General features: G+C 59.7%; 1 protein-coding gene across 1 annotated transcript in view; it reads right to left on the reverse strand.

Annotated features, from left to right (window-relative positions):
* Window positions 1-16,807, reverse strand: part of CPXM2 (carboxypeptidase X, M14 family member 2) — a 44,321-nt gene extending 27,514 nt beyond the window's left edge. Inside the window, exons 1-4 of the mRNA XM_036335599.1 lie at window positions 16,352-16,807; window positions 7,301-7,399; window positions 6,410-6,519; window positions 2,183-2,322 (exon numbers count right to left, since the gene is read on the reverse strand). Coding sequence (XP_036191492.1) covers window positions 2,183-2,322; window positions 6,410-6,519; window positions 7,301-7,399; window positions 16,352-16,658 — 656 coding nt within the window. The 5' untranslated portion in view covers window positions 16,659-16,807. The remainder of the gene's footprint in view (window positions 1-2,182; window positions 2,323-6,409; window positions 6,520-7,300; window positions 7,400-16,351) is intronic.
* Between the last annotated feature and the right edge of the window lie 9,067 nt (window positions 16,808-25,874).

The following is a 25,874-nucleotide window of genomic DNA, read 5'->3' on the forward strand; positions in this document are numbered from 1 at the left end:
GTCCTGAGTGCAGACGGTCCAATTCCAGGAGCTCAGACTGCACCGCTCCAGCCCCCTGCGCCTTGTCCTTGAAGAATAATTGGACTTGAAATGCATTTAGACGTTTAAAAAAACAAACCGCCTCTTAAGAGCAACCCTACCCTCGCCTCCCCCGAGGCTCCTGTCCTCAGCTGAGCCCAGAAACACAGTGTTCCGCTGCGATTTCTCGTCCAGCCAAACCCTCTTGAGTTTCAGCTGGAAGGGAAAGTGAGCTGCCTTCTGTCTAATCCAGCAACAGCCCCGCCGCCGGCCGCTCCCTAATCCAATCACAGCCCGACCACCGGCCGCTCCCGTCCGGCCGGCAGGTCAATATCCAGCATTAACGCACAGCCCCCCACCGTCCGCGGACCATCTCGGCCGGCCTCTCCGTCCAACTGTCCCTTTTCCTGGAGCAATTCAACTTTTTTCTTTCTTTTTCTTTTTTTCAAAACTCTTGCCTTTTGGAATCTGAACAGTGAGAACAATTGTCATGGCAACGAGCCACCAATTAGAGAGAGGCGCACAGCAGGGGGAAGACTGGCAGGTGTAAGCACACGCGTAAGAGCTACCGCAAAACAACTCGATAAAAATGTGCCACACGACAGCACATACGTGAGCCAGTGCTGCCAGAAGGCGCGGGTGATCCCAGCCCTGGAAACGCCTGTGAAGGAAACAACTCAAAGGAACAAAAAAGGAGGAGAAAGTCTTCTTGCAAAATGACCTGTGACTGTAGGACGTGGAGTGGGATGGAGGCCTGGCTGTGGAATGAGAGGCTGTTAAAAATGACCATTATGAAGCCGGAGGAGCAGCAGGAAATGTCCCGGGTGTGTGCTCAGTTACAAACAGCATAATCACCCTGGCCGGGTTGGCTCAGTGGATAGAGCGTCGGCCTGCGGACTGAAGGGTCCCAGGTTCGATTCCAGTCAAGGGCATGTACCTTGGTTGTGGGCACATCCCCAGCGGGGGGTATGCAGGAGGCAGCTGATCGATGTTTCTCTCTCATCGATGTTTCTAACTCTCTATCCCTCTCCCTTCCTCTCTGTAAAAAATCAATAAAATATATTTTTTTTTAAAAAAAATTGAAAATAGCATCATCATAATCGCACTCAAAATATGACAGGAAATACGGAATCCGTCTCCAGCCCTGGGTTGGTGTGGAGAGGTTATTTGGGGGAGGAGGGAGGTATTTGCACTTACATTTTCCACTTATTATAATAAAGTATACATACTATAAAACCTATGATTGTAACCATTTTTAAAAACATGTTTGTGTTGATTTGAGAGAGGAAGGAGAGGGAGAGAAGGGTGGAAACATCCATGATGAGAGAGAATCATTGATCGGCTGCTCCTGCACGCCCCCTCCTGGGGATCAAGCCTGCAACCCGGGCCTGTGCCCTGACCGGGAATTGAACCCTCACCTCCTGGTCATAGGTCAATGCCCTACCACTGAGCCACACTGGCTGGGCTGATTTTAACCATTTTTAAGGTTACAACTCAGTGGTAATAAGTATATTCACAGTGTTGTGCAACCATCCCCCTCCCTCCAAATCCGGAACATTCCATCACCCCAAAGTGAAAGTCTATACCCTTCAAACAGTAACTCCCCATCCCCTCCCCGGCCCCTGGCAGCCGCCCCTCTGCTTCCTGTTTTAGGATCTGACTCTCTCAGAGCCCCTGTGAGTGGACTCGGACAGTCTGTCCTGTGTGACGGCTATTGCACTTAGCGCCATGCCCTCACGGTTCCTCTGCGTTGTAGCCAGTGTCAGAACTCCCTTCCTTTACAGCTGGATACTACCCCATGTGTGCGCGGACCGGACTGGGATACCACCCCACGTCTGCACGGACCGGACTGGGATACCACCCCACGTGTGCGTAGATCGGACTGGGATACCACCCCATGTCTCCTACTCCCCGTTCCTGGGTGTGTGTGTGTGGGGGGGGGGTCATTCTAAGAGATGCACCTTCCCAGGGCGACCTGAGTCCACAGCACCCAGCCTCCTGCCCACCCTCCAAGGTCCCTCTCTTCTAATGCCCCTTGCCTGAGCCCTCCCTGCCCACCGCCAGTCACCTGCCCACCCACCGCCAGCCGCCTCCCTGTCCCTGCCCTGTCCACACCGGACCCTCAGGCCCAGGCGCGGGGCCCACAGCACAGTGCCGCACTCACAGCCACAGCGAGTTCCGCCCCTGCGTGATGACGGCCGTGAACCGGGTCAGCCGCCGGGCGTCCACCTCGATCCACTGGTGGAGGTCGTTCCTGCCCGCGCACCAGGCCCCGTCGTAGAAGTCGTTCTCGCTGACACCTGCCTGAGAGAAGCAGACGTGCTCTTCACAAAGGCCCCAGGTGGCGGCTCCTGGCCCGGCAGGGTGTCTCTGTGGAAATTAAAACTGGAACCCGGCCGGCGTGGCTCAGGGGCTGAGCGTCGACCTATGAACCAGGAGGTCACGGTTCGATTCCCGGTCAGGGCACAGGCCCGGGTTGTGGGCTCCCTCCCCAGTGGGGGGCGTGCAGGAGGCAGCCCATAGGTGATTCTCTCTCGTCATGGATGCTTCTATCTCTCTCTCCCTCTCCCTTCCTCTCTGAAATCAATTAAAATATATTTAAAACTAGTGGCCCGGTGCATGAATTCATGCACAGAAAGGGACTTAATTAGAAGAAATATTTTAATATCGCTCTTCGCCCTTTCTCTATAATAGGAGCGTCAACCAAATCCACATCGACAATGACAGGTGGAAACACACACGTGCGACTGGCACCAGCAAGGGCTTTATATGTATCACGCATGCACGAGTCAGCTTAGCCTTTTATAGACATAGAACAAACCTGCTTAATTAGACCTGCTTTCTGATGTAGCTAAACTTTTCCAGCCCAGTGAAGCACCCCAACTTCTCTTTCAGGTAATTGTCAGCAACACAGCAGTAAAATCAACACGACGCAGATTATTATTGTAGATCACGCAGGGAGAACAAAGGGTAAACTATTTAACTGCAGCCGTGTTTGACTATATTCTGCGCAGTGGGAAAGGCTGAAGTCACTTTCAAGGTCCGCCATTTCTTACTCCTTTTCAGTTGGGACAAGTTTCTAAACTTTCTAAATCTCCATTTTCCGGCTAATGAAAAAAAAAAAGGATTCCACCGAGTCTCCTATCTACGTACTCCAGGACTTCTGTGAGGATCAAATGAGATGAGGCAGGGAAAACGCTTCACAGACATTTGGTTAAACTGTGAAATGTCTGCACCTGGCTTTAAAGCAAGTCGGGTTCCTGGGCTGAAGAACCTGCAAGGAGGCTCGTTGCTAGGGAGAGGAAGCCGGGCGTTGCTATGTGACATCATTACCCAGCACCCACAGCCATCATTTCCGGGCTGGGCTGGCCTGGGTTGTGGGCTGTATTTTGTACCCTGGGTCTCAGCAGCCGTTTGCTGGCTGTCGCTTTGAGGTGGAGGCAGGACCCGTGTCCCACTCGGGGGAAGCCGAGTGTTGCTTTGTTGGAGAAGGTCCATGGTGCCGTTTCTTTATAAATGGCCAGTGCGCATCATGGCAGCTCCTACATTGAGTGTCTGCCCCCTGGTGGTCAGTGCGCATCATAGCTACCGGTCGGATGGTCGGAGGGACACTTAGCATATTAGCCTGTTATATATATAGATTTAAAAAAAAAAAAAAAAAAAAAAAAAAAAGCTCTGAAACTAGATGTGAGGTGCCTGGACGGGGACTGTGAGTCTGGAATGGACAGAGGGAATGGATTCAAAATGTATGTATTTTTAAAAAAAGAAAAAGATTCCCAATGTCACCACCCCCACTCCACAGAAGCCCTAAATTTTTCTCTGAAAACAAAACAAAACAAACAAAAGAAAACACCACAAACCACAGAGGCCCCAGTGCGCAGAGCCGGGCAGGTGACGTGACAGGTAACAGGGCTCGGGGGGCATCAGCCCGCTGAACAGTGAGCTGCCCGGCCCTCCCCCACCCAGCTGAGAGCACAGCCGGCCAGGCCCACAGCAAAGGAACCGAGGGGTAAGGAGACCGGGAGGCGCCCGAGGGGTAAGGAGACCGGGAGGCGCCTCGGGGACGGAGCCGCCATGCCTGGGGGAGAAGCCGCTGCGTGAAACGGGACAGGACATCCTCTGAGCGAGCTCTCACGTGGAGACTCCAGCAACGACAGCCGAGAACATGAGACCAGCACGGAGACGCTGGGGAGTTTTAGGGGAGGAAATTACATTTAAAAAATGTTATCTGATCCTGTGCCAAATCTGCAGGGCCGGGCGTCTCGAGGTTAAGAGCAGCACAATCATTACGGGAATGCTCATTTTCAAGTTTCCAGGACTTAAAATATTTGGTCCTGTGATTCCCATAAAAACCCAAATATCCAACATTCCAGCCTTTTGGCGCGTGCACGCCGCCGGCCAGACGCAGGCAAAACCTCTCTATCAGGGCGAGCAGGACGTCCCATGGTTTGGAAACGAACCACCCACCATGCTCCATCTGCCTCCTGCGCAGGCCGCGCACTCGGGGAGCCCCATGGGCTCTGTGCGGCCTGAGACCTAGGGTGGGTGCCCGCCCCCCTTCCCGCAGCCGGACGGTCTGACGGGCAGGCAGGCCTCAGGGCAGAAGGCGCTGGGTGCGAAGGACCCGCGAGGAGCAGGTGGGGTGGGGTGGGGGTGGGTGATGCCTGAGAAAGTGCTGCCGCCCACGCGCTGCCTGCCAGGACCCACGTGGGCCCCACGTCTGGGCGAGCGGACAGGTGCCTGGGGCAGAGGGACAGGCAGGATGTCCCCACGCACCTGAACTTTGACACCAGCGTAAACCTCGGGTCAGCGTCTGTAACCGACTCCCCGTCCTCCTGCGGGCACGTCTGCAGCCACGGGCACCCAGCGTCTCCGAGGCTCTGACCTCACTGCAGGGGACACCGGGCAGATATGGCAGCGGGCGGACCTCGCTCACACCCTGCCCGACTGCCTTTCAATGCGGTTTCCAATCCTGACGCCTTAGTGCTTCTCGCACACAAAGCCCCATCCATGGGCACGCCCGCCCGCACGCCTGCACGCCTACATGCCTGCACACCTACACACCTACATGCCTGCATGCCTACACGCCTGCACACCTACACTCCTACATGCCTGTATGCTTGCCGCCTGCATGCCTACACACCTACACGCCTACACGCCTGCCACCTGCATGCCTACACGCCTGCCGCCTACACGCCTGCACGCCTGCCGCCTGCACACCTGCACGCCTACATGCCTGCACGCCTGCCGCCTGCACACCTGCACGACTACATGCCTGCACACCTGCTGCCTGCACACCTACACGCCTGCACGCCTGCCGCCTGCCGCCTGCCGCCTACACAGGGGAGGCGAGCTGTTATTTTTAAACGCGTTCCAGGCGGGCGTGTGGGAAGACGCTGGAGCCCAGGCTTCCTGAGTCTGATTCTGGAGGCAGGAGCCCAGCCGCCCGCATCTCTTCCCCGGGGCTGGGCACTGCGGCCCCTCCCACGGCTGGCACTACTTGGGGCTAACACCGCGTACCCACGGGGCGGGGAGCCCAGGGCGGGGACAGCCCGCCCGCCCGCCCGCCCGGCTACCCAGCTGCCTCCGCACACCTGCGAGCAGGGCCAGGGTCTGTCCGAGGCCTCAGGGCAGGCGACGTGCCACTGAGGGAAAAAGGCCCCGTGAGGGCAACCAGCACCCAGAGCTTTCCCTCCACCTGACTCCATCCTCGCTGCGGGGGGCAGGGAGGTGGGTACGCGTGTCTGCAGACCTGGCGGCCCGGGAGCATGCTCTCCGCCCAGCGGCCTCCCTGGGCTGAAGGACAAAGAGGGGGCAGAAGTGGCCCGGAAGCAAGCACAGCCGGGAGCTTCCTGCGGACCACCCGTTCCTCCTCCGGCCTCCGCCTTCGCCTCCCGTGTGCCCGGCGAGGGCAGGGCAGCGAGGACGCCGGGATGAGCGGCCTGTCTGCACTCAGCAGCCCCCGGAGAAGACGCCATCGGTCTCAGGGCTGTCTCTCAGCTGTGGCCAGCAACGCCTCCCCTGTGAGAGTTGGGGTCAGTGACCTTACGTTTACAGCCCCGTCCCCGAGGATATGTCTCCCGCGGGTATTTTAGAGAGAGGGGAAGGGGAGAATGAGGGAGGAGAGAGAGAGAGAGAGAGACCATGAGGGGAGGGAGGCACATCAACTGGTTGCCTCCTGCATGTGCCCCGACAAGTGGTCAGGACGGACCTGCAACTGAGGTGGGTGCCCTTGGCCGGGAATCGAACCTGTGACCTTGGGTCCGCAGGCTGACGCTCTAACTGCTGAGCCAAACCAGCCAGGCTGGCCGCGGGCAGGTGAAAGGTCGTGCCGGTGCCTGACCCCGCTCAGCCAGCCGGCGCGGGCGATCGGGACCCTCCCCGGCGGTACCTGGATGTTGAGCCGCCCGCGGTGCGCGCCCAGGCCATAGCGCTTCACGGTGGACGCGTGGAGCTGGAAGTCGGTGATTTTTAAGGTTTCCAGGCCGAGGGGCGGGCACCCTGGAAGGACAAGGCTCGTGACCAACCAGGACAGACTGGACAGAGGCCAGTTTCTGGGTTTCTGAGCCCCCCCGCCCCGAACTCCCCTCATCACCGCACCCCCCTCCGGCACTGCACGCCCAGCGTCTCTGGGTAAATCCTGGCAATCAACAGCCAACATCACGCCCGTCTCCACTCTGGGCGACCTGCTCGGACACCCTTCTCCGTGGCTGCCCACGCCTCGGTCTGAGGCTGTTCCCGCGGGGCTCGCGTTGGGTGTGTGCGCTGGTCCCCACCTGGCACCACCAGGGAGGCTTCCGCCTCCAGGGCCGCCGGGACCAGTGCACACACCTCAGCCTGAGCCTAAAGCCAGCAGCCCTGACGGGCGTCCTTCCCTTCACCGTGCTGACCGGGTTCCCTTGGACGGACCAGTGTGGGGGCAGCTTCCTGGGGGGGCAGTGTTTGTAGTGGCTGCCTGCCCAGCTCAGAGGCCACGGGCTCCCAGAGGGCGCTCCCTTGGGGTCTTGGGAAAGCAGGGATCGCAGCCTTATCTCAGCGCCCTCTAACCCCCATCACAGAGACCCTGAGACGCCGCCACCGGCTGGGAGCCAGGAGCCCGGACACTCAGCAGTGACGGGACCCTGGCTGTGGGGCCCTGCCCGCCCCCTCTGAGGAGCATGGAGGCGTGTGAGGCTGGGCAGGCCCCCTCCCCACGTGGGGCTTGGGAGGCAGCCCCACACCAGGGGCCCTCACGGAGCCTGCGGCAGCAGTAGCCGGCCAGGGTGGCACTGGCCTCACTTACCCGCCCTGACATCCCCGGGGGCCACGGGGACGCCCTGCTCGTTGCTGGCAGCCTTCTCGGGGCTCTGGGTTCTCACGCCTCTTCTGTTGCTATTTTTACCTAAAAAGAAAGAGAGAGAAATGTCTGCTTCCACGTGTGTGAGGGTCTCCGGGGGGCGAGGGCTCCTCTTTTCAGAGCAGCTGTCCCCACCTCTGCCCCCTCCCCCTCCCCACCTCTGCCCCCTTCCCTTCCCTACCTCTGCCCCTTCCCCGTCCCCACCTCTGCCCCCTCCCCCTCCCCACCTCTGCCCCCTTCCCTTCTCCACCTCTGCCCCCTCCCTCTCCCCACCTCTGTCCCCTCCCTCTCCCCACCTCTGCCCCCTCCCCCTCCCCACCTCTGTCCCCTCCCCATCCCTACCTCTGTCCCCTCCCTCTCCCCACCTCTGTCCCCTCCCTCTCCCCACCTCTGTCCCCTCCCTCTCCCCACCTCTGCCCCCACCCCCTCCCCACCTCTGTCCCCTCCCCATCCCTACCTCTGTCCCCTCCCTCTCCCCACCTCTGCCCCCTCCCTCTCCGCACCTCTGTCCCCTCCCTCTCCCCACCTCTGCCCCCTCCCTCTCCCCACCTCTGTCCCCTCCCCATCCCTACCTCTGTCCCCTCCCTCTCCCCACCTCTGTCCCCTCCCCATCCCTACCTCTGTCCCCTCCCTCTCCCCACCTCTGCCCCCTCCCTCTCCCCACCTCTGTCCCCTCCCCATCCCTACCTCTGTCCCCTCCCTCTCCCCACCTCTGTCCCCTCCCCATCCCTACCTCTGTCCCCTCCCTCTCCCCACCTCTGCCCCCTCCCTCTCCCCACCTCTGTCCCCTCCCCATCCCTACCTCTGTCCCCACCCCCTCCCCACCTTGACCCTCCCGGGCCCCAGATGCTGACACCGTGCCCATCTGATCACATGGAGCTGGAATGAGCCTTCTGGGCCCAGAGCGCGAATTCCCCACAGCAGGGCGGCTCCCTCCCTCGCCCTCCAAGGCCTGGGCTGGGCACAGGGAGGGGACAGCGAGTTCTGGGGAGAATGTGGGGTTCCCTCCTCCTCTCTGCGGCCTCCAGGGCTGTGGGGGGGGAGGGGGTCCAGAGCTCAGTCCCGGCCACAGCCTCAGCCTCGCCTCCCACACGCCGGGTCCCCATCCTGGACCGAAACGTGCTGCTTGGCTCGGGGGATCCAAGGAAGGTGCCGATGTTGGCACGGGTGCTACCTCCCTGAGCGCCTGAGCCCAGGACCCACCTGTGGGGCAACAGGCAGGACCCAGCCACCCTCTCGAAGCTCCAGGTGCTGCCACCTCGCTGAGCAATTGAGTCCTCAGTGACCCCTTCACCTCTCCATGGCCCGCCCCTCGGCAGGAAACAGGGCGCACACACACACACACACACACCGTCACTGGATGGCAATTACAGGGAGGAAACAGCAATGCGTAACCCGCACCCAGGGCTCCGGGCAGAGCCTGCCTGGGTCACCACTGAGCAAGACACCTTCCGGGGGCTCAGGGGTGGAGCGTCGACCTATGAACCAGGAGGTCACGGTTGGATGCCCGGTCAGGACACATGCCTGGGTTGTGGGCTCTATCCCCAATGTGGGGCAGGAGGCAGCTGATCCATGATCCTCTCTCTCTCTCCCCCCTTCTCCCTTCCTCTCTGACATCAATAAAAATATATTTTAAAAGACAGCTTCCGGCCCTAACCTGTTTGGCTCAGTGGATAAAGCGTCGGCCTGCAGACTGAAGGGTCCCAGGTTCGATTCCAGTCAGGGGCATGTACCTGGGTTGCGGGCACATCCCCAGTGGGGAGTGTGCAGGAGGCAGCTGATCGATGTTTCTCTCTCGTCGATGTTTCTAGCTCTCTATCCCTCTCCCTTCCTCTCTGTAAAAAATCAATAGAATATATTTTTTTAAAAAAAGACAGCTTCCGTCTGCTCATCATTAATATGCTGATGGAGCCCTCCCATCACAGAGCACCATTCCAGTGGCTGAAAAACCGACAGCCCGGCATGTGGCGTGTGACTCACAATCATGAGGCATTTTCGCACAGATGACAGCATCCCGTCTTGGCAGGTGCCCCTGAGGGCGGGGCTGACCATGAAAGTAACGTCACAGGTGGGGACACTGAGGCTCAGAGGGGAGACCCCCGGGCACCCCCAGAGCCGGGCAGAGCTGGGGTCTGACTCCACTCCAGGTCCTTCCCAGCAACATGGCCCGTCCAGATGAAAGAGGAGAGCAAAGTGGAAAGAGAAGGAGCCAGATTAAATCAACATCCCCATCTGGGCTGCGTGACAAAGCTGAATTCCTTAAAAGTAGCAAATGGAGCTGCCAGCCCGGCCGTGTCTATTCTGGTCTGTGGTGATGAATAGAACACTCTGGGCTCATAAGAAAGGCTTTTTCCCTTGCTCTTCAAGGAGCTACAGTAGCAAACCCAGGAACTGAAAAATCCTTCGCTGCATTTTTGCATTTCCCCAGGAAATTCCAGCCCAGCAGGGTCCACACTCCCTCTGGCGAAGGGCTCAGCCCAGGCCCTCGGCTCCTGGAACCCACACAGGAGGGAGGCCTTCCCCAGGCAAAGGGGTTCTCAGGAGCGTCCCAGAGATGCTGCCTCGGGCATCAGACAGACAATGATGACAGCTTCCTAGAGCCCTGCCCCCCATGCACGTCTGCAGAGAACCTCACGTGCGAGAGCCAGGAGGGTGACCGTGAAAATCCTAAATGATGGTGGCTGCAAACTCCAGGGGGTGTTAGCAAAAGGGCCAGGAGGGGGAGGGAACAGCCAGTGTCCTCACCCAGTTCTGAGACTAAGCTCCCTGGGAAACAGGTCTCCCTGGGGATCAGGTGAATCCTGAAAGAAGGCTGAGTGGTTGAAGGAGGTACTTGCTTCTGTTACTCAGTTACCTGGATAGTCTGGGGTGGAGATGGAGATACCACTGCAATTTTCTAAGCCTTTCACGAGGGCTACAACAAAATCAACCAACCAGCCAATCAACCAACCAGCCAATCAACCAATTAATCAACCAATCAACCAGCTAATCAATCAACCAACCAACCAAGTTAACCAATCAGCCAACCAACCAAACAACCAATCAACCAATCAACCAACCAGCCAATCAACCAACCAACCAACCAACCAACCAACCAACCAATCAATTAACCAATCAACTAATCAACCAATCAACCAACCAACCAACCAACCAATCAACCAACCAAACAATCAACGAATCAACCAACCAATCAACCAAACAAACAACCAATCAATCAACCAAAAGCCCTCCCGACCCTCATCCCGTGTCTTCCCCATCAGTCTCTGCCCTCCTCCGGGCGAGCTTTTGTGAAGAAGGCGTGGTCTCCATCAGGGACCCAGGGCACCCTGGCCTCTGTGCAGCCGTCGCCACCTTTCTAACTGGCAACCAAGTAAGGAGCTCTTAAAGGAAAGAGCCGCCACCCAACAGCAGCGGGTGGGGGTGTGCCCAGCACTGTGCGGGCACCGTTGGCACTTGCCTGTCTCAGTTTGGGTTCGGCCTGGAAACAGCCTGAGACGAGGCCTCGGAGCTGGCGTGTCTCTGGGAGGTGATTGCATGACGTGCAGGAGCAGAGACGTGGAGGAGGAAACGCCAATAACACGGGCTGTGTGCTGAGCACGGCCTCTGGGACGCCGCCTGGCTGGGGACTCTAGGGAGCTGAACGGAATGTGCCTCTGAACGGCCCCTCCGAAGACGGGGAGGCGCTGGTGCCCGCCTGACCCCCCCCACCTCGGCAAGTGTGCTCACCGCCATTCCCGTGCCACCGGGAGCAGCCGAGGCTTGGAGAGGCCACACGTGCCCGAGGTGGTGGAGCAAAATTTTGATCCCAGCTCTCTCTGGATCCTAAACAAAATCTGCCCAATGCCTGCACATGCCCTGCAAGGACTGACTGTTCCCTAAAGATCTGTGACATGAGCGTCTTAAGTTAACATGGAAGGTAATGTAGCTCTCCCACCAGCCCCCGTGCCCACGTGAGTAGTGGGCTGGATGCCAGCCAGGGGGGCCATCAGCCCTTGGGGTGGCCAACCACAGACCCCAGAGGGTCTGAGAAGGTCTCAGAGGGCAGAGCCATTGCTGGAAACTGTAAGCCTGCGGGGGAGGCTCCGCGGCCCCTGGGAACACCCGGCGGAGACCTCGCCTCAGAAGCGCAGGCTCCCAGCCCAGGCTGCCACCGCGCGGGCACCGGCCACCGGAGGCAGCGCCCGCCGTGAGTCCTGGCCGTGTGCAGGCGCCAGGCACATGGGGTGCACAGCGACTGTTTCTCAGAACCACAGCCTCCATCCAGCTCCCCAAACGGAGGCCCCCCTTCGTTCCCCGGCACCAGCCCTGGTCTCCGAGCCACGGCCAGGCAGGGGGCTGCCAGCAGGCATCGTTGACTTTGGAGAACATTCTGGAAAGAGAGGTGCTGTCTTGAAAGCTATTTGCTGATGTGTATGAAATAACTTTTTTTTTTTAAAAATAAAATATCCTTTCCCTCAGAGTTTTGTGGGGAGTTTATCAGGTCAAACCACTTTGGTTTAACCCTTCAAGTGAACACATAACGCCGTGCTATAAGATCTCCTGCCCTGGCGGGTGTGGTTCAGTGTAGAGAGTGTCGGCCTGCGGGCTGAAGGGTCCCGGGTTCAACCCCGGTCAAGGGCTCATACCTTGGTTGCAGGTTCCCCGGCCCTGGTCGTGCAGGAGGCAACCAATCGATGTGTCTCTCTCGCAGCACTGCTTCTCTCTGTCTCTCCCTCTCCCTCCCACTCGCCCTAAAAATCAATGGAGAAATATCTTCGGGTGAGGATGAACAAAAAATATAAATAAATAAATAAATAAATAAATAAATAAATAAATAAATAGTTGGGCCGCAAACCAAGGTCACCAACTTGGACGTGACATGCAAAGTACGCGCTCCACACTGCGGGGGGGCCCCCACGTGGCCCTGCCCTGCCCTGTGCCTGGGCTAATGGTGAGCCTGGACCCCCACTAGCCGCAGGCACCTGGAGCTGCTGGGTTCTGCTCGAAGCAGCTGCTGCACGGACTGGAGGGAGGCGAGGAGGCGGGTCCCAATGAGGACCAGGTCCTGGCAGTCAGGGCTGTCCATCGGGAGGTGGGCAGCGCTTGGAAGGAGAGGCTGTGAGCAGAACCCGGGTCAACCACAGAACCAGACTCACCGCACACACCGCCACCCCTGGGTCTCCTACAAGCCCTGCAGGTCCGGGCTACACCGACGTTCGCCAGGAGGACTCAGGGACTCCATGACACTGAGTCCCTGCACCTCAGAAAAGGGCCCACAGGCCTGGGTCCCGAAGGTGGTGGTTCCACACACCTGCATGCGCAGGACAATTGCAGAGAACTACACTCACTCACACATGCGTGTGTGTGCACGCACGCACATGCACACACACACACACACGAGCATACCTACAAGCTAGTGAAATACGAGGTGTGTAATCCAGTCAATAGCATTAACCCATGTCAATTCCCTGGTTGCGATGGTGCATATAGCAGTGACTCTCAGCCCACGGGGACATTTGTTGATGTCTGGAGACACTGTTAGGACGTGGGGAGGAAAGTGCCACTGGCATCTAGCAGGTCAAGGACAGGCATGCTGCTCGACATCCTACATGCACAGGACAGCCCCCCAAACACACACACCACACACAAACACACACACACACGCATGCTCACACACGCTCTCACACACATTCTCACACACACACCACACACTCACACACTCGCACACATGCACACACATTCACACTCACACACGCATGCACACACACTCACACACTCACACTCACACACACACTCATACACTCAAACACACTAACTCATACACACTCACACTCACTCACACATTCATACACACACACACACATACACCCACACTCACACATACACACACACTCACACTCACATTCACACATACATACACACACACACTCACACACACACTCACACTCACATTCACACATACATACACACACACACACACACACATGCACGCGTGGCCCAAAATGGAGATCCTGCCAAGGTGAGGAATCCCACACTGTAGTCCTCAAAGGCATTGTCATTGGGGGAGGCCGGGTGACGGGGACACAGGACCTCACTGCACTGGTTTTTGCAATTTCCAGTGAGTCTGTAATTATTTCAAAACTAGAGGCCCAGTGCACAAAATTCGTGCAAGAGTAGGCCTTCCTTCCCCTGGCTGCCGGCACCGGCTTTCCTCTGGCACCTGGGACCCAGGCTTTCCTCACAGCCCCGGCCTTATCGGGAAGGTCATCCAGAAGGATGTCCGGAAGGACACCTAGTCTAATTAGCATATTACACTTTTATTGTCATAGATAAAAACTTAACAATTTTTAAAGATTCGGGGCTACTCAGTCCAGCAGAGCTCTGCCTCTCTGGCGATCAGCCACTCATGCAAAACTGCAATGCTCCCAGTTCACCTAAGGGTTCGGCTGTCCACACTGGCCAGGACGGCGGCACGTGACCACTGCACCTGTCTGTGGGGGTGAGAGAGCAGCCCCGGTCGGAGCCGAGACTCACACACGGTCACACCCCCGGGCCCGGCTCCCGAGCCAGCCTTTCTGTGACGTGAAGATAGAACTCCCTGCCGCTCAGAACAGCTGCCTGCCTCCTTCCCTCGAGCCCACCCTCACGCAAGACGAGGGCCTTCGATCATCTGCAGGACAGAGCACTCGGTCGGCGTCTCCGTCAGTCACAGCGGCCCTCGCCCTCTGACTCAGGGGGTCTGGCCTCTCGCGCCGCCTCAGTGAAGCCGCGTCCTGAAGTTCACCTGACACCCCAGCCGGGCCCCGTGTCGCTTCTCCCTCCGTAAGTAAGTGCCTGCTAATGACACGATGCAGACATGAGCGCTTCTGTTCCATCAGGAGCAGCACAGACCTCCGGCCACCACCTCCGTGGGAAACAGTGATTTCCGTCAACAAACAGCACAGAACTGTCACTGACTCCCCTGGTCAAGGCCATTCTTTTCTTCACATGCTTTTACTGATTCAACAGAGAGGAAGGGAGAAGGAGAGACAGAAACATCCACGAGGACAGAGAACCATGGATGGGCTGCCTCCCACACGCCCCCTACTGGGGATGGAGCCCGCAACCCAGGCATGTGCCCTGGCTGGAAATCAAACCATGACCTCCTGGTTCATGGGTCGATGCTCAACCACTGAGCCAGACGGGCCAGGCTCAAGGTCATTCTTAACCCAGTCTCCTCCACTTGGGGTCCAGGGTGAAGGACTGTACTGGCCAAAGGCACCCCCCAACAGGATAGGAGTTGACAGTCGGCGATAAATGTCACACTTTGCTTGTCATAGTTGGGGGTGCTCTACACAGCCCCTCACAGCCCATCAGAAACATGGCAGCCGGAGGCAGCGCCCCAGCAAGGCCCGAGCTGAGAGTCGGAGCCGAGTCTGGGTTTTCAAGGACCTGCTTCCAGTTTGGGGGTCAGCCTCTGAGCACACCTGCACCGCATGCTGAGCACAGAACAAAGGAAGGTGAGCACACGCTGGGAGGTGTGTGGAGACGCTTCTAGAACAATCAGCAGAGTACAGTGAGGTGGGGGCCCATCTTGCTTCTTGCGGATGAGGAGGCTGGGAGGACAGGGAGCTGAGGCCCAGCCCAGACCGGGGTGTCCCGTGCTGTCCTCGGACTCTCCGTCTGGGGTGCCTTCCCACCCCCACCCCCACCCCCAGTAAACACCAGGCAGCATGCGTGTCTTCCCCTGAAGTAAAATAAACACATGCAAATTGGATGCAGATGAGAGAACAGAAAGAAGCCTTGTGCTGGAAAACACAAATCTCCAAGCAACTGACCGCGAGCGGGTGACCTGTCGGAGCCCCGGCGTCCCCGCCTGTAGAGGCACATGGCCGCCCACTCGGGGCCACGGGAGGGCTCGCCGAGACGCCTACGCCTGCGGCTCCGAGGGGCCCCAGAAGGTGTCCTGCCGATATGAGAGTCTCTTCCCACTCCCGTCCCACCCACCTGTCCACAGCTCAGTGCCTATCACTCTGCAGAGAGTACTGCGAATTCTGGGAGGCTCTGTCCAGGGCGACACAACCCCAGAGCTGCCCGCTGACTCACAGAGTTGCCTGGAACTGAAGTTCAGGGGCAGCCCTGCCCGGAGCACGTGCACAGGGGCTGTGGACACGGGTCCACAGGGCAGGAGCTGAGTCTCCATCCCCCCCGCCCCCTCCCCCTCCGCAGACTCACCGCAGACCTTCCTGAACCATCTAACCCAACCGGGGATTCCTCCCCTCCGAGCAGGGCTGTGAGGGCCACCTGCCCATCGCCGGACTGGGGAGGGCCATTGCCAGCTGAGAATGTGGCCTGGGCGCTCGCTCCCAGCCTGGAAACACAGGACAGAGCCGGTGCCACTGGCCCCGAGACCCTGGGAGCCACTGAGAGAGCCCCCACGCGAGGAGTGAGAGACGGGGCTGGAGAGTGGGGGTACCAGAGGGTGGAAGGAGGAGTGCAGGGAAGGCACCAGGACCGGCTGCCCCCGCTCCCAGCAGGGCCTCTGCCATCCTCAGCTGCGCAGAGGCTCCGGGACCCCCAGAACAGGAGGTGGGGAGGCAGCTGAGAGGGGCCATGGGCTGCTCCAGAGGCCATGGAGCCCAACCACCAGCCGTTCACACCCCCAAATCAGACACTCACCCTCATGAAAGCGCCCTGGGGGGAGGCTGAGAGGAGGCGGAGGAGAGTGTCCAGCAGGACACTTCACATTTGGCGCAAGGGGTACCCCACTCCCTGGGCAGCTGCCCAACTGCCCTGCCTCGCCCAGTCAGGTGCCCGTGAGGTCTAAGCTCCCGGGAACTGCGAGGGGCCTCGGGGTGCGCAGTGCAGGCTCCACAGAGGCTGGGGGGCAGCGAGGAGGCGCTCGAGGGCCCTCTCATCCCAGACGCAGACCCGGGAAGCCAGCCATCCGGTCCCGCAGACTCGGGCGGCCCCCTCCACCGGGAGGCAGGGCCATGGGCGCCCCCTCGGCCGCCCCGTGCAGCGCAGCGCGTTCCTTACCCGGCGGAGGCGTCTCAGGAGCCAGCTTCTCCCTCTTGGGCGCCTTCCTGGCCTTGGTCGCCTTCTTGGGCGGCCTGGGCGCGGGTGGGTGCGGCTCCTGCGCCTCCTCCAGGGTCCCCACGGGCAGCCGCGGGGAGAAGGGCTCGGGCTCCGGCTCCCCGCGCGCATAGTAGGGCTCCTGGCTCCAGGTGTCCTGCACGTCGTAGCCGGGGTCCTCGAGGGCCGCGCCCTGGGCCCCAGCCCCCGGCAGGGCCACCTCCAGGAGCGCGAGGGCCAGCGCCAGCGCGGAGGGCCCCCAGCGGGCCATGCCCACTGCGCCCCGCGACCTGGAGGCGCTCGGTGGCCGGGAGCGCAGGGCGTGCGTGGGAGGCGCGCGGGGTGCGGGGCAGGGGCGCGGGGCAGGGGCGCAGGGCAGGGGCGCACCGGGGCTGGGAAGCTGCCGGCCGGTGGCGCGTGTGACCGGCCCGCTGGGCCAGGCTGGGCTGGGCTGGGCTGGGCTGGGCTGGGCCGGGCAAGGGGCGGGCAAGGACCCGCCAGGCGGGGCGGGCAAGCGCAGGGGGCCGGCCCCGCCCTTCCCTCCTCCCTCCCTTCCCCCTCCAACCTCGCTGGGCTGGCCCTGGGAGGCAGGTAAGGGAGGATCGCCCTCCCAGTAACTATCTCCAAACCACCACCACCCCCGCCCCCGCCCTGTCCCCCCCCCCACGCCCTTCCAGGCACCCGGACCCCCGCCAGGGAAGTGCCCTGCTGGGGCCGGCCTCACCCGGCTCAGGACTGGAGGAGTGGAGGCTTCGTGTTACAGGTTGGAGACCCGCCTTCACAGAGAGGCCTCACCAGGCCCCTCAGCAAAGTGGAGCTGGGCAGCCGTGCTGGGCAGACAGACCCCGCCCCGGACCCTGATCCTGGGTCAGGAACTGGGACGGAATTCCTGAGGCCCCAGGTCACCAGGGGTCAGAGGAGCACAGTGTCCCTGGGGCCCGAGCCTAGCGACCCTGGAGGGGCCCTCTCCCCCGTGAGGTGACTCTGAGGGGCTGAAGGTGAGAACGTGGAGTGTCCCCGGTGGCCTGGTGGTCACAGGCCACACCCCCACCCAGGCAGGGCAGGGGGTGGGGGGGCGCTCACGCCTTTGAGAAGGTGCCTCTGCCCTCGGACAGCGTTGTGTGGGCCCTTCAGGCGGGAAGTCGGGCATTAAAAACTCATTTCTTGCCCTGCCGGTGTCACTCAGTGGTCAAGTGTCAACCTAGGAACCAGGAGGTCAGGGTTCGATTCCCGCTCAGGGCACAGGCCTGGGTCGCAGGATCGATTTCCAGTGTGGGGCGTGCAGGAGGCAGCCGATCCATGTTGATGTTTCTCCCTCTTCCATCCTCTCCCTGTAAAATCAATAAAATAAAATAAAAATTTTAATCAATTAAGCAAGCAAACGGCCCAGCTGGGTGTCGCCGCGGAGGCAAATCTGGAAACGGTGGCGGCCGCTCAGCACCCCTCCTGGCGCCCGGGCCTTCCCATGGCGTCTGGAACGTCACTCCACGCTTGCCCTCCTGGGCCGTGCGTTTGTGTAGCGAAGGTGAGCCACCGCATTCCTTCCTGACACCGGGTGCCCCAAGCTAATTGCTATTTCACAGCCCACACCTGGGCTTGCCAGATAGCCTCACCCACCTTCCCGCGCCAATCGCTTCCCAGTACTTGTGAGCCCCCCAGGGAAGAGCCATGTGACGTTGCCTGACACGGATCCAGAGGACATTCTGTCGGAACAGATGTGAGGACCAATCCTTTCACAGTGTTTTCATAGCGAACGTCCCCACCTGCTCATCTCCCTCACTACCCCTGAGACTGTTACACCCAGAGAGAATGAAGGCGGGATTGTTCTATTTTTTAAGATTGGTCATTTGAAAAATTAGCTGCTATATTTTAAAAAAGTACACGCTCTGACACAGTCGTTGCTAAAAATACAGCCTGGAGACGGATGCTCATGGAAAGAGATACGAAGTTGTTATGGCAACTACGAAGCTGGAGGGTTTTTCCGCGCGTCACCCTCGGCGAGGTGGTGGTTTAAGGTCTGTAATGCCCTCTATCGCGGGACTGCACAACCAGCCCCTCGCGGGTGATCTTAGCAGGTGTGCTCTGCCCCTGTGCTCCGCAGACAAGCCTCGTTCCTAGATCCTGGCCCCCTGGCCCGAGGCCCCTCCTCCCCCGGCCACTCAGCTCTCTCTTCACTGTCACCTCCCTGCTGTGACGTCACCTTCAGGTTGACCTGAGAAAGTGGCCTGGGCTCCAGATATTCCGTTTGTGAATGAGAAGATGCTGCTGTGAAAACTGTTGAGAAATCAGACCCCCAGGCCCCACGCAGGACAGGCCCCAGGTAGGACCGCACCCCTCAGGGGCCCCCGCGGACCCCAGAGGCCGGGACAGGCCGTGGCACGAGCGAGTGACCGTGGGAGGCAGCAGGCCTCCGTGGAGAAGTTCCTGATGGTTTACAGGAACTTACCGAACACAAAAGCAGCAAAAGTCCCGTCGGACACAAGCTTTTTGCCGGGACCTAGAAAAGAGGAAGAGCTCTTAGCGGCTAATGTCCTCTCGATCTTAAACCGAGAACCACACTATTTGAAACGGGATAGAACGGCTCACTGCGTCTCCGCCTTCGGCGACCTCCCGTGTCTGTGCCAATGGCACTGGCACAGCCCCTCCTGCCAGCAACTCCCCTCATTTCAGCGCTTCCCTCCTCCCACCACCACCCCCCGCACCCCACTCCACCCACCTGCCCGGAAACTGGCTTCCCTGTCCTCGTCACCCCTGGAGGACCATATCCAACCTCGGGGTCTGCGCGCGCCCAGCCTCACCTCCCCACGCTCTCCCCTCCTCCTCACTCCACGCTCTCCCCTCCTCCTCACTCCACCGTGGTGTCCAGGAATGGAAATACAGTCTCCCCTGCACATGGCCCCTCCCTCCTGCTCACCCACAATCCACGGACAGGAACACCCTCACCAACTCCAGGGAGCGCCCCCTGCTGGTCACCTCCATCTGCTTCAACGCCAATGCCTTCTCCGTATTTCATACCGGGAACGTGAAGGGGACACGTGGGCAGAACGTGTGTTAACCTCGTCATGGGACCCTGTTGAGCCTCAGTTTCCTCATCCATAAAATGGGACAGCAATGCCTCCCTAGCTCAGAAGGAAGAGATGGTTTACACCTGGACACCTCCCCCCCCCCCCCCCCCCCCCCCCAGATGTCAGGGCTCAGGACTCCTTCTCCTGCCTACAGCAGCTCCAGGCCCCCGGGGGTCTGCCAGGTCAGGTCCCTGCTCCCACACAGCCCTGCTTAAACCATGCCAGCCTCCCTCACAGCCTCAGAGCCTCTGGGCACATGTGCACAATGTCGGAATACAGTTTAAATTAAACCCAGAAGCCGCAATGCTTCATACAAATCCTGCTGCCAGCCCCTGCCCTGGAATGCCAAGCGCACACAATCACAGTGGGCATCTGCTGCGTTCTGCCCCGCGGGCCCTGAATGCTCCCCAAATTGGCTCCGCAGGCCTGGGGACCTTCCAGAGATAAGGAATCTCGGCAGGAAACCTCTCATCTGGGACGCAAGCCATTCCCAGGCCCGTTCTAGACGGAGAGAGAGGCAGGGGCTGGACGACTGAAGGCCAGGGCAGCCCCCAGGGAGCAGGAGACACCGGGAAGGCGGCTGCCCGCTCTCCTGCCGCCTCCCCTGCTGTCACAGCCCTGGCTCCTGCCATGGGCCGGGCCACCGGTTTGCAGCCACCGCTGCCCGTGGCTGCCCGGCCGCCTGCAGGTCCCTACAGGATGCGTGAGTGTCTGCCTCGAAAGCCCAGCATGAGGAATGCCAAGCTGAGAGGCTCCTGTGCAGAGGAAGAAAGAAGGGAGGGGAACGAGAGGAGGTGGGGAGGAAGGAGGAGGGAGGGGCCGGGCGGGGTGGAGGTGGGGCTGAGGGAGCACCCAGCGAGAGGACACCCCCGCTTCTCAGCCTCTGTCCAGGGCTGCTGTGTCCCCCGAGGAGGAATGGCGGGGCTGGCGGAAGCCTCCAGAGCGGTTTGCTTTCAGGGCCCTCGGCCATCTCTGGGGCCCCGCCCGGGTTGTCCATGTCTGAAGTCAAAGCTCCCCGGGGGCTTTCAGCAAGTCGGCCTGTTGGGGTGAGAGCGGCACCCGCTGTCCCCGCCGGCTCTGTGACAGGGGAGGGGACCCTGGGGCCTCCCCGTGCAGGGACCTGCCACCCAGGAGGCGCGAGGCTCCCCGCCACCGTCTCCCCCACCGAGACTCAGCCTCCGTGGTGATGGCTTCAAGCTTTTATAAAAAATATATATTTTTATTGACTTCAGAGAGGAAGGGAGGGAGAGGGAGAGGGGGAGAGAGGGGGGGGGGAGAGAGAGAGAGAGAGAGAGAGAGAGAGAGAGAGAGAGATGGAAACATCAGTGATGAGAGAGCATCATGGACCAGCTGCCTCCTGCACGCCACCCACTGGGGTCCAGCCCACCACCCGAGCCTGCGCCCCGACTGGGCATCGCACCGTGACCTCCCGGTTCCTGGGTCCTTCTCAGCTGTGGGGGCCTCGCGCTCTCCACCTGGACATAAAGGCGCCTCCAGGAGAGGCCCTGGGGCCTGCCCAGGCCGCCGGGTGAATTTAAAAGCCCTCACCTATTATTGTGTCTCTCTGGAGTCAAACAGAAGCTTCCAGGGTCCACAGGGCCTGCCAAAGGGGTCAGAGTCTCTCCTCTGCAGCCACGCCCCAGTCATGCCCTAAGCCCCGCCCTCAATCACACCTGGAACCATGCCCCTAAGCCCCGCCCTCTTCAGCCCCGCCCCCAATCACACCCGCAGCCATGCCCTGTGGCCACGCCCTCCACAACCACGCCCCTAGGCCACACCCCATAGTCACCCCCACAGCCACACGCCGGCTCCAGGAGGCAGCCCAGTGAGGGAGGGGGGTCCCCAGCTCCCCGGTGACCGCTCTGCATCGGCAGTTCCTACCCGGGGCTGCAGGCTCCGGCCTGGATCTGCTGAAGGAGCGAGGAGTTGGGCAGAGGCGGCCCTGGAGGAACCGGGCCCCGTGAGACGCACGGCGCGCTGTGGGGGGTTGAGCCTCGCGTGGCGACAGCTCCGAGTTGGGACAGGAGCCGCCAGACCCCGGCTGCCTGCGTTACGCGCGGCTCTGCCAACCAAGTGCTGCCTCTTTTACTAGTAGGGCCTGGGCCTGGGCGGAGGGCCGGTGTGGGGGGCAGCCTGGCCCAGCGGCTGAGCGGCGACCTGGGAACCCGGAGGTCACAGTTCATTCCGGGGGGTGGGGGGGGGCACAGGCCCGGGTTGCGGGTGTGACCCCAGTGGGGCGCGTGCAGGAGGCAGCTGATCCATGATTCTCTCTCATCGTGGATGTTTTTCTCTCTCTCTTCCTCTCCCTTCCTCTCTGACATCAATAAAAATATATTTTAAAAAAATAAAAAATAACTGTGGGTCCCGGGATGATCTAAGGAAGATCCTGGACTCCTAGCAGGCTGATGAGGCCGAGCCCAGCGCGCATGTCCGCGTGTCCGCTCTTTCCCCGCCTCCGAACAGCCGTGTGGGCAGCTCCGGGAGGAAACAGCCCTGGGCTGTTGCGTTCAGAACGTGTTTACCGGCGTGGGCGGCCTGTGCCTGTCTGAATAAATGCAGGTGCTCGCCACCTCCTCCCCACAGTGGGAATTAGAAGGGAAGAACAAAGCCACACATCGCAGATTAAGAATCAAACAGAGGAGGAAATCGGGGCCAGCGATATGGAAAACGAAGAATAAAAATAGAGGCGGGAAAGCAGAGGGGCGAGGGTGGGTGGGTGTGAGGACAGGAAAGAGAAGTGAGCAAAGCTTTGTTTCCATGGTGACCAGCAGCTCCTGCAAGCCGGCCCTGTAACAGGCTGCAGTGGGCATCCTTCCACCTTGTGGTCCAGCCCGGGAGGGGGCGCCCTCCACACTCTGGAAGCTGGGAGCCGGCTCAGGGCCTGTGCGACCTGCACCAGGTCCCAGGCCCCAGGCCCGGCCACACCTCACAGACCTGGGCCGACCACACGCCCCTCCCTTGGGGATTCGGCGTTCAGCTGAGGGACTCCCAGGCGTGTCTGTTGGTGGTTCAAACAAATTTGCTTATTCTCAAATATTTACTGAGCATCTACTGTAGAGAGGAAATGTGAACAGTGGCGGGGTACTATATAGTTAAAATAATTTTTACTTTTAAAATATCATAAAAATGTTGCATTGCTTCCAGAAATGGCATATTAGCTGGAACTATTTTTCAAATGATGCATACATGTGTGTATACAGTACATAGATATGCATACAGTCACACATGAGAATTCCAACATGGCAAAATGTTCAATTGAATCTCAGTGAAGGACATAAGTTTTCAACTTTTCTCTAAGTTTGACACATTTTTAAAAATATATTTTTGTTGATTTCAGAGAAGAAGAGAGAGAGAAACATCAATGATGAGAGAGAATCATGGATCGGCTGCCACACTGGGGATTTTGAGCCCACAACCTGGGCCTGTGCCCTGACCGGGAATCAAACCGTGACCTCCTGGTTCATAGGTTGATGCTCAACCACTGAGCCACAGTGGCCGGGCTTAACACATTTTTTTAAAGGGTTAGTAGTTGCAGTTCTCACAGCAATTGGCTAACGTTCCCATTCACACAGGAGACCGAATGCCTGCTGCCTGCAGCTCAGCAGTGACCTTAAGAGGCCACCACCCGCAGGGGGTGGGGGGGGGCGGCCCACAGCCAAGGGCATCCCCAGATCTGGCTTTTCCACCGCCCCACAGGCTCGGGTTCAGCAGGGGCGGGGGCGCGGGGTACCCCCCACTGGCTGTTTTCCTCCATTCAGGGCAAGAACTGCATCACTTACTAGTAGAAGCTTCGGCGACGCCAGACTTGGCTGCTGGCCCAGCCTCGGCAAGTTCCCAGAGCTCATTAAGCTGTGGAAATTATTAGAAAGACTCGCACGCTGATTACTTTTGTTTTCCAGTGAATCAAAGACTAGCTTTGCCGGCCTTTGCTAAATCTGCAAAACATCGGCTTTCGATTGCTTCTAGTGTAGAGAGAGAGAGGCGGGGGGCGGGGGCTTCAGCAATGATCCCACATCGTGGCATAAACGCAATGAAATGCGTCCGTTCACACAGCACTGATTCGCACACAACCTCTTCGAGATGTATGCGTGCGCCAGAATATCTGTAAGCTGTACACATCCAACGAGATCGGCGCCCCCAATTTCCCACGCGTGTTTCCAAGTAGAACTTGCAGCTCCCACAACCCTGAGCCTCCCCAGCCACCACCCTTGCCGCACGGCGCTTCCACCTTCAGGTTCCCCATCAGCTCCTCCTCTGGACGGTGAGTCTCTCGTTCACTCGCTCATCAAATACGGGGTGGGCACAAGCAGGCTTCCAGGTGTGAGTGTGCAGAGCACAGAGTCTGTGCTTGTTATTTATGGATTCATTATTGTATTGTTTATTTGTATTACAGTATTTATGTGAATAACTGCAAACCTACTTTTGCCCACCCTTGTATGTGTCAACAGCTCATCTGGAAGCGAGAGCAACTGCGGTGAACAAACTTGTGGCACTTAGAGATGAAACCGGAACAAATCGCAATGGCAACGGAGTCAACATTAAGCCCCGAGACCTGCACAGAAATGCTCTGTGTTCACTGATCCCCGGTGAAACCCCAGGAACCTGTGTGCACGTGCAATGCTTTAGCGGTACAGCAGGGAGTTGGGGCCAGAGGGTGTACCCCAGGCCCGCCCCCGCTCCGAGAAGCTCCCCAAGATGTCCTGCCCGGACATCGGGAGCCGGAGTGAGGATGGTGAGAGGCTGGCAGAGCTGGTGACCGCGTGCCCATCCCCAGGTGGGCCTTACTGCGTTCCCGGCATGCGCTAGGCCGAGCGGGGTCTGAGAACACGAGACTGAGTAGTGCTGTCCCTCCCCGCAGGCTCGGTCACTTCGGATGCCTTTGGCTGAGACTCCAAAGCTGGACAGCAACGAATTGGGGAAGGGAAGGGGTTCCCTCACACGGCAGTGAATCTGAGCCCGGCGGACGGGCTGACGCAGCCGCTCAGAAGTCACCGGGGGCTCCAGCCTCTTCCTGTCTTTCTGCTGCGCCTCCTGGTTTCAAAGAGGCTTCAGTCCTCGTGGCTGCGATGTGGCTGCTGCACCTCCAGATGTCACATCCCATTCCAGCTGCCTGGCCAGCCCCCCGGGCGGCGTCAGGGTCAGCATCCCCAGCTCCTGACAAGGCACATCGCAGCGCAGCACTGCATCTGAGCAGGGACCAGCAGAGCGCAGGTCCGGAGGGAGAACGCTGGGACCTGGAGCAGCTGCGTTGCCCTGGACCAGCGGTTCCTGAGGGTCCCAGTTTGCAGGGGGTGCTCTGGCCAGTCCTGGGCATTGCTCTCCCTCCCCCCCAACCTCTGCGCCTGCTCAGAAACACCCTCTGCCTCCCACAAGCCCCATCTCAGACCTCCTGCCTCCAGGCGGCCTGCTGCCCAAGACTCCTGTTTTGGCGGCAGCCCAGAGGGGCAAGCAGCCCTCCCTGGCCCAGCGTGCACACACACACACACACACACACACGCGCGCGCGCACACACACGCGCGCACACACGCACAGCCTGCCCGCACCAGTGCTCACACACACACACAGGCACAGCCTGCCCCCACCAGTGCTCACACACACACACACACACGCACACGCACACACACAGGCACAGCCTGCCCCCCCAGTGCTCATACACACACACACACACACACACACACACACACACACAGGCACAGCCTGCCCCCCCAGTGCTCATACACACACACACACACACACAGGCACACACACAGGCACAGCCTGCCCCCACCAGTGCTCACACACGCACACAGACCCCATCTGCAATCGCCAGAAAGGGACACACATTCCCGGCCCGGTTCTGCCCCTGCGGCCAGGTCTTCCTTGGTTTGCCTGGAGCCCCTGCCAAAGCCGACCTGACAAACACCCACCTTGCCCCTGGCGTGACCCCTGCGTGGCAGACGCACTGCCCCCCACGTCGGTGACTGTCTCTGTGGGGAGCTCAGCCCCTCTCGCCAGCACAGCTGCCCCCATGCCCTTCTCACCGAGATGAATAAAACACACCTGCCCAGCCTGGTCCGTGTGCTGAGCCTTGACCTATGAACCAGGAGGTCAGGGTTCAATTCCCGGTCAGGGCACAGGCTGGGTGGCGGGTTTGATCCCCGGTGTGGGGTGTGCAGGAGGCAGCGATCCATGATTCTCTCTCATCATCGATGTTCCCACCTCTCTCTCCCTCTCCCTTCTTCTCTGAAATCAATGATAAAACAAAACAACAAAACAAAAAACCGTGCCTGCCCCAAAGGCCAGCCTGCAGCTCACCACCCTGAACTTCCCAGGGAAAACCCAGCGCCAGGGCCACGAGGGGACCCACAGGCACCCCAGACTCCCCAAGCCCTGCCCCCAACCCCCCCAGCAGGCAGGCTTCGCTCCAGCTCCATCTGAGCTCC

Source organism: Myotis myotis, unplaced genomic scaffold (genome assembly GCF_014108235.1).
Source record: "Myotis myotis isolate mMyoMyo1 unplaced genomic scaffold, mMyoMyo1.p scaffold_m19_p_15, whole genome shotgun sequence".
NCBI lineage: Eukaryota > Metazoa > Chordata > Mammalia > Chiroptera > Vespertilionidae > Myotis > Myotis myotis.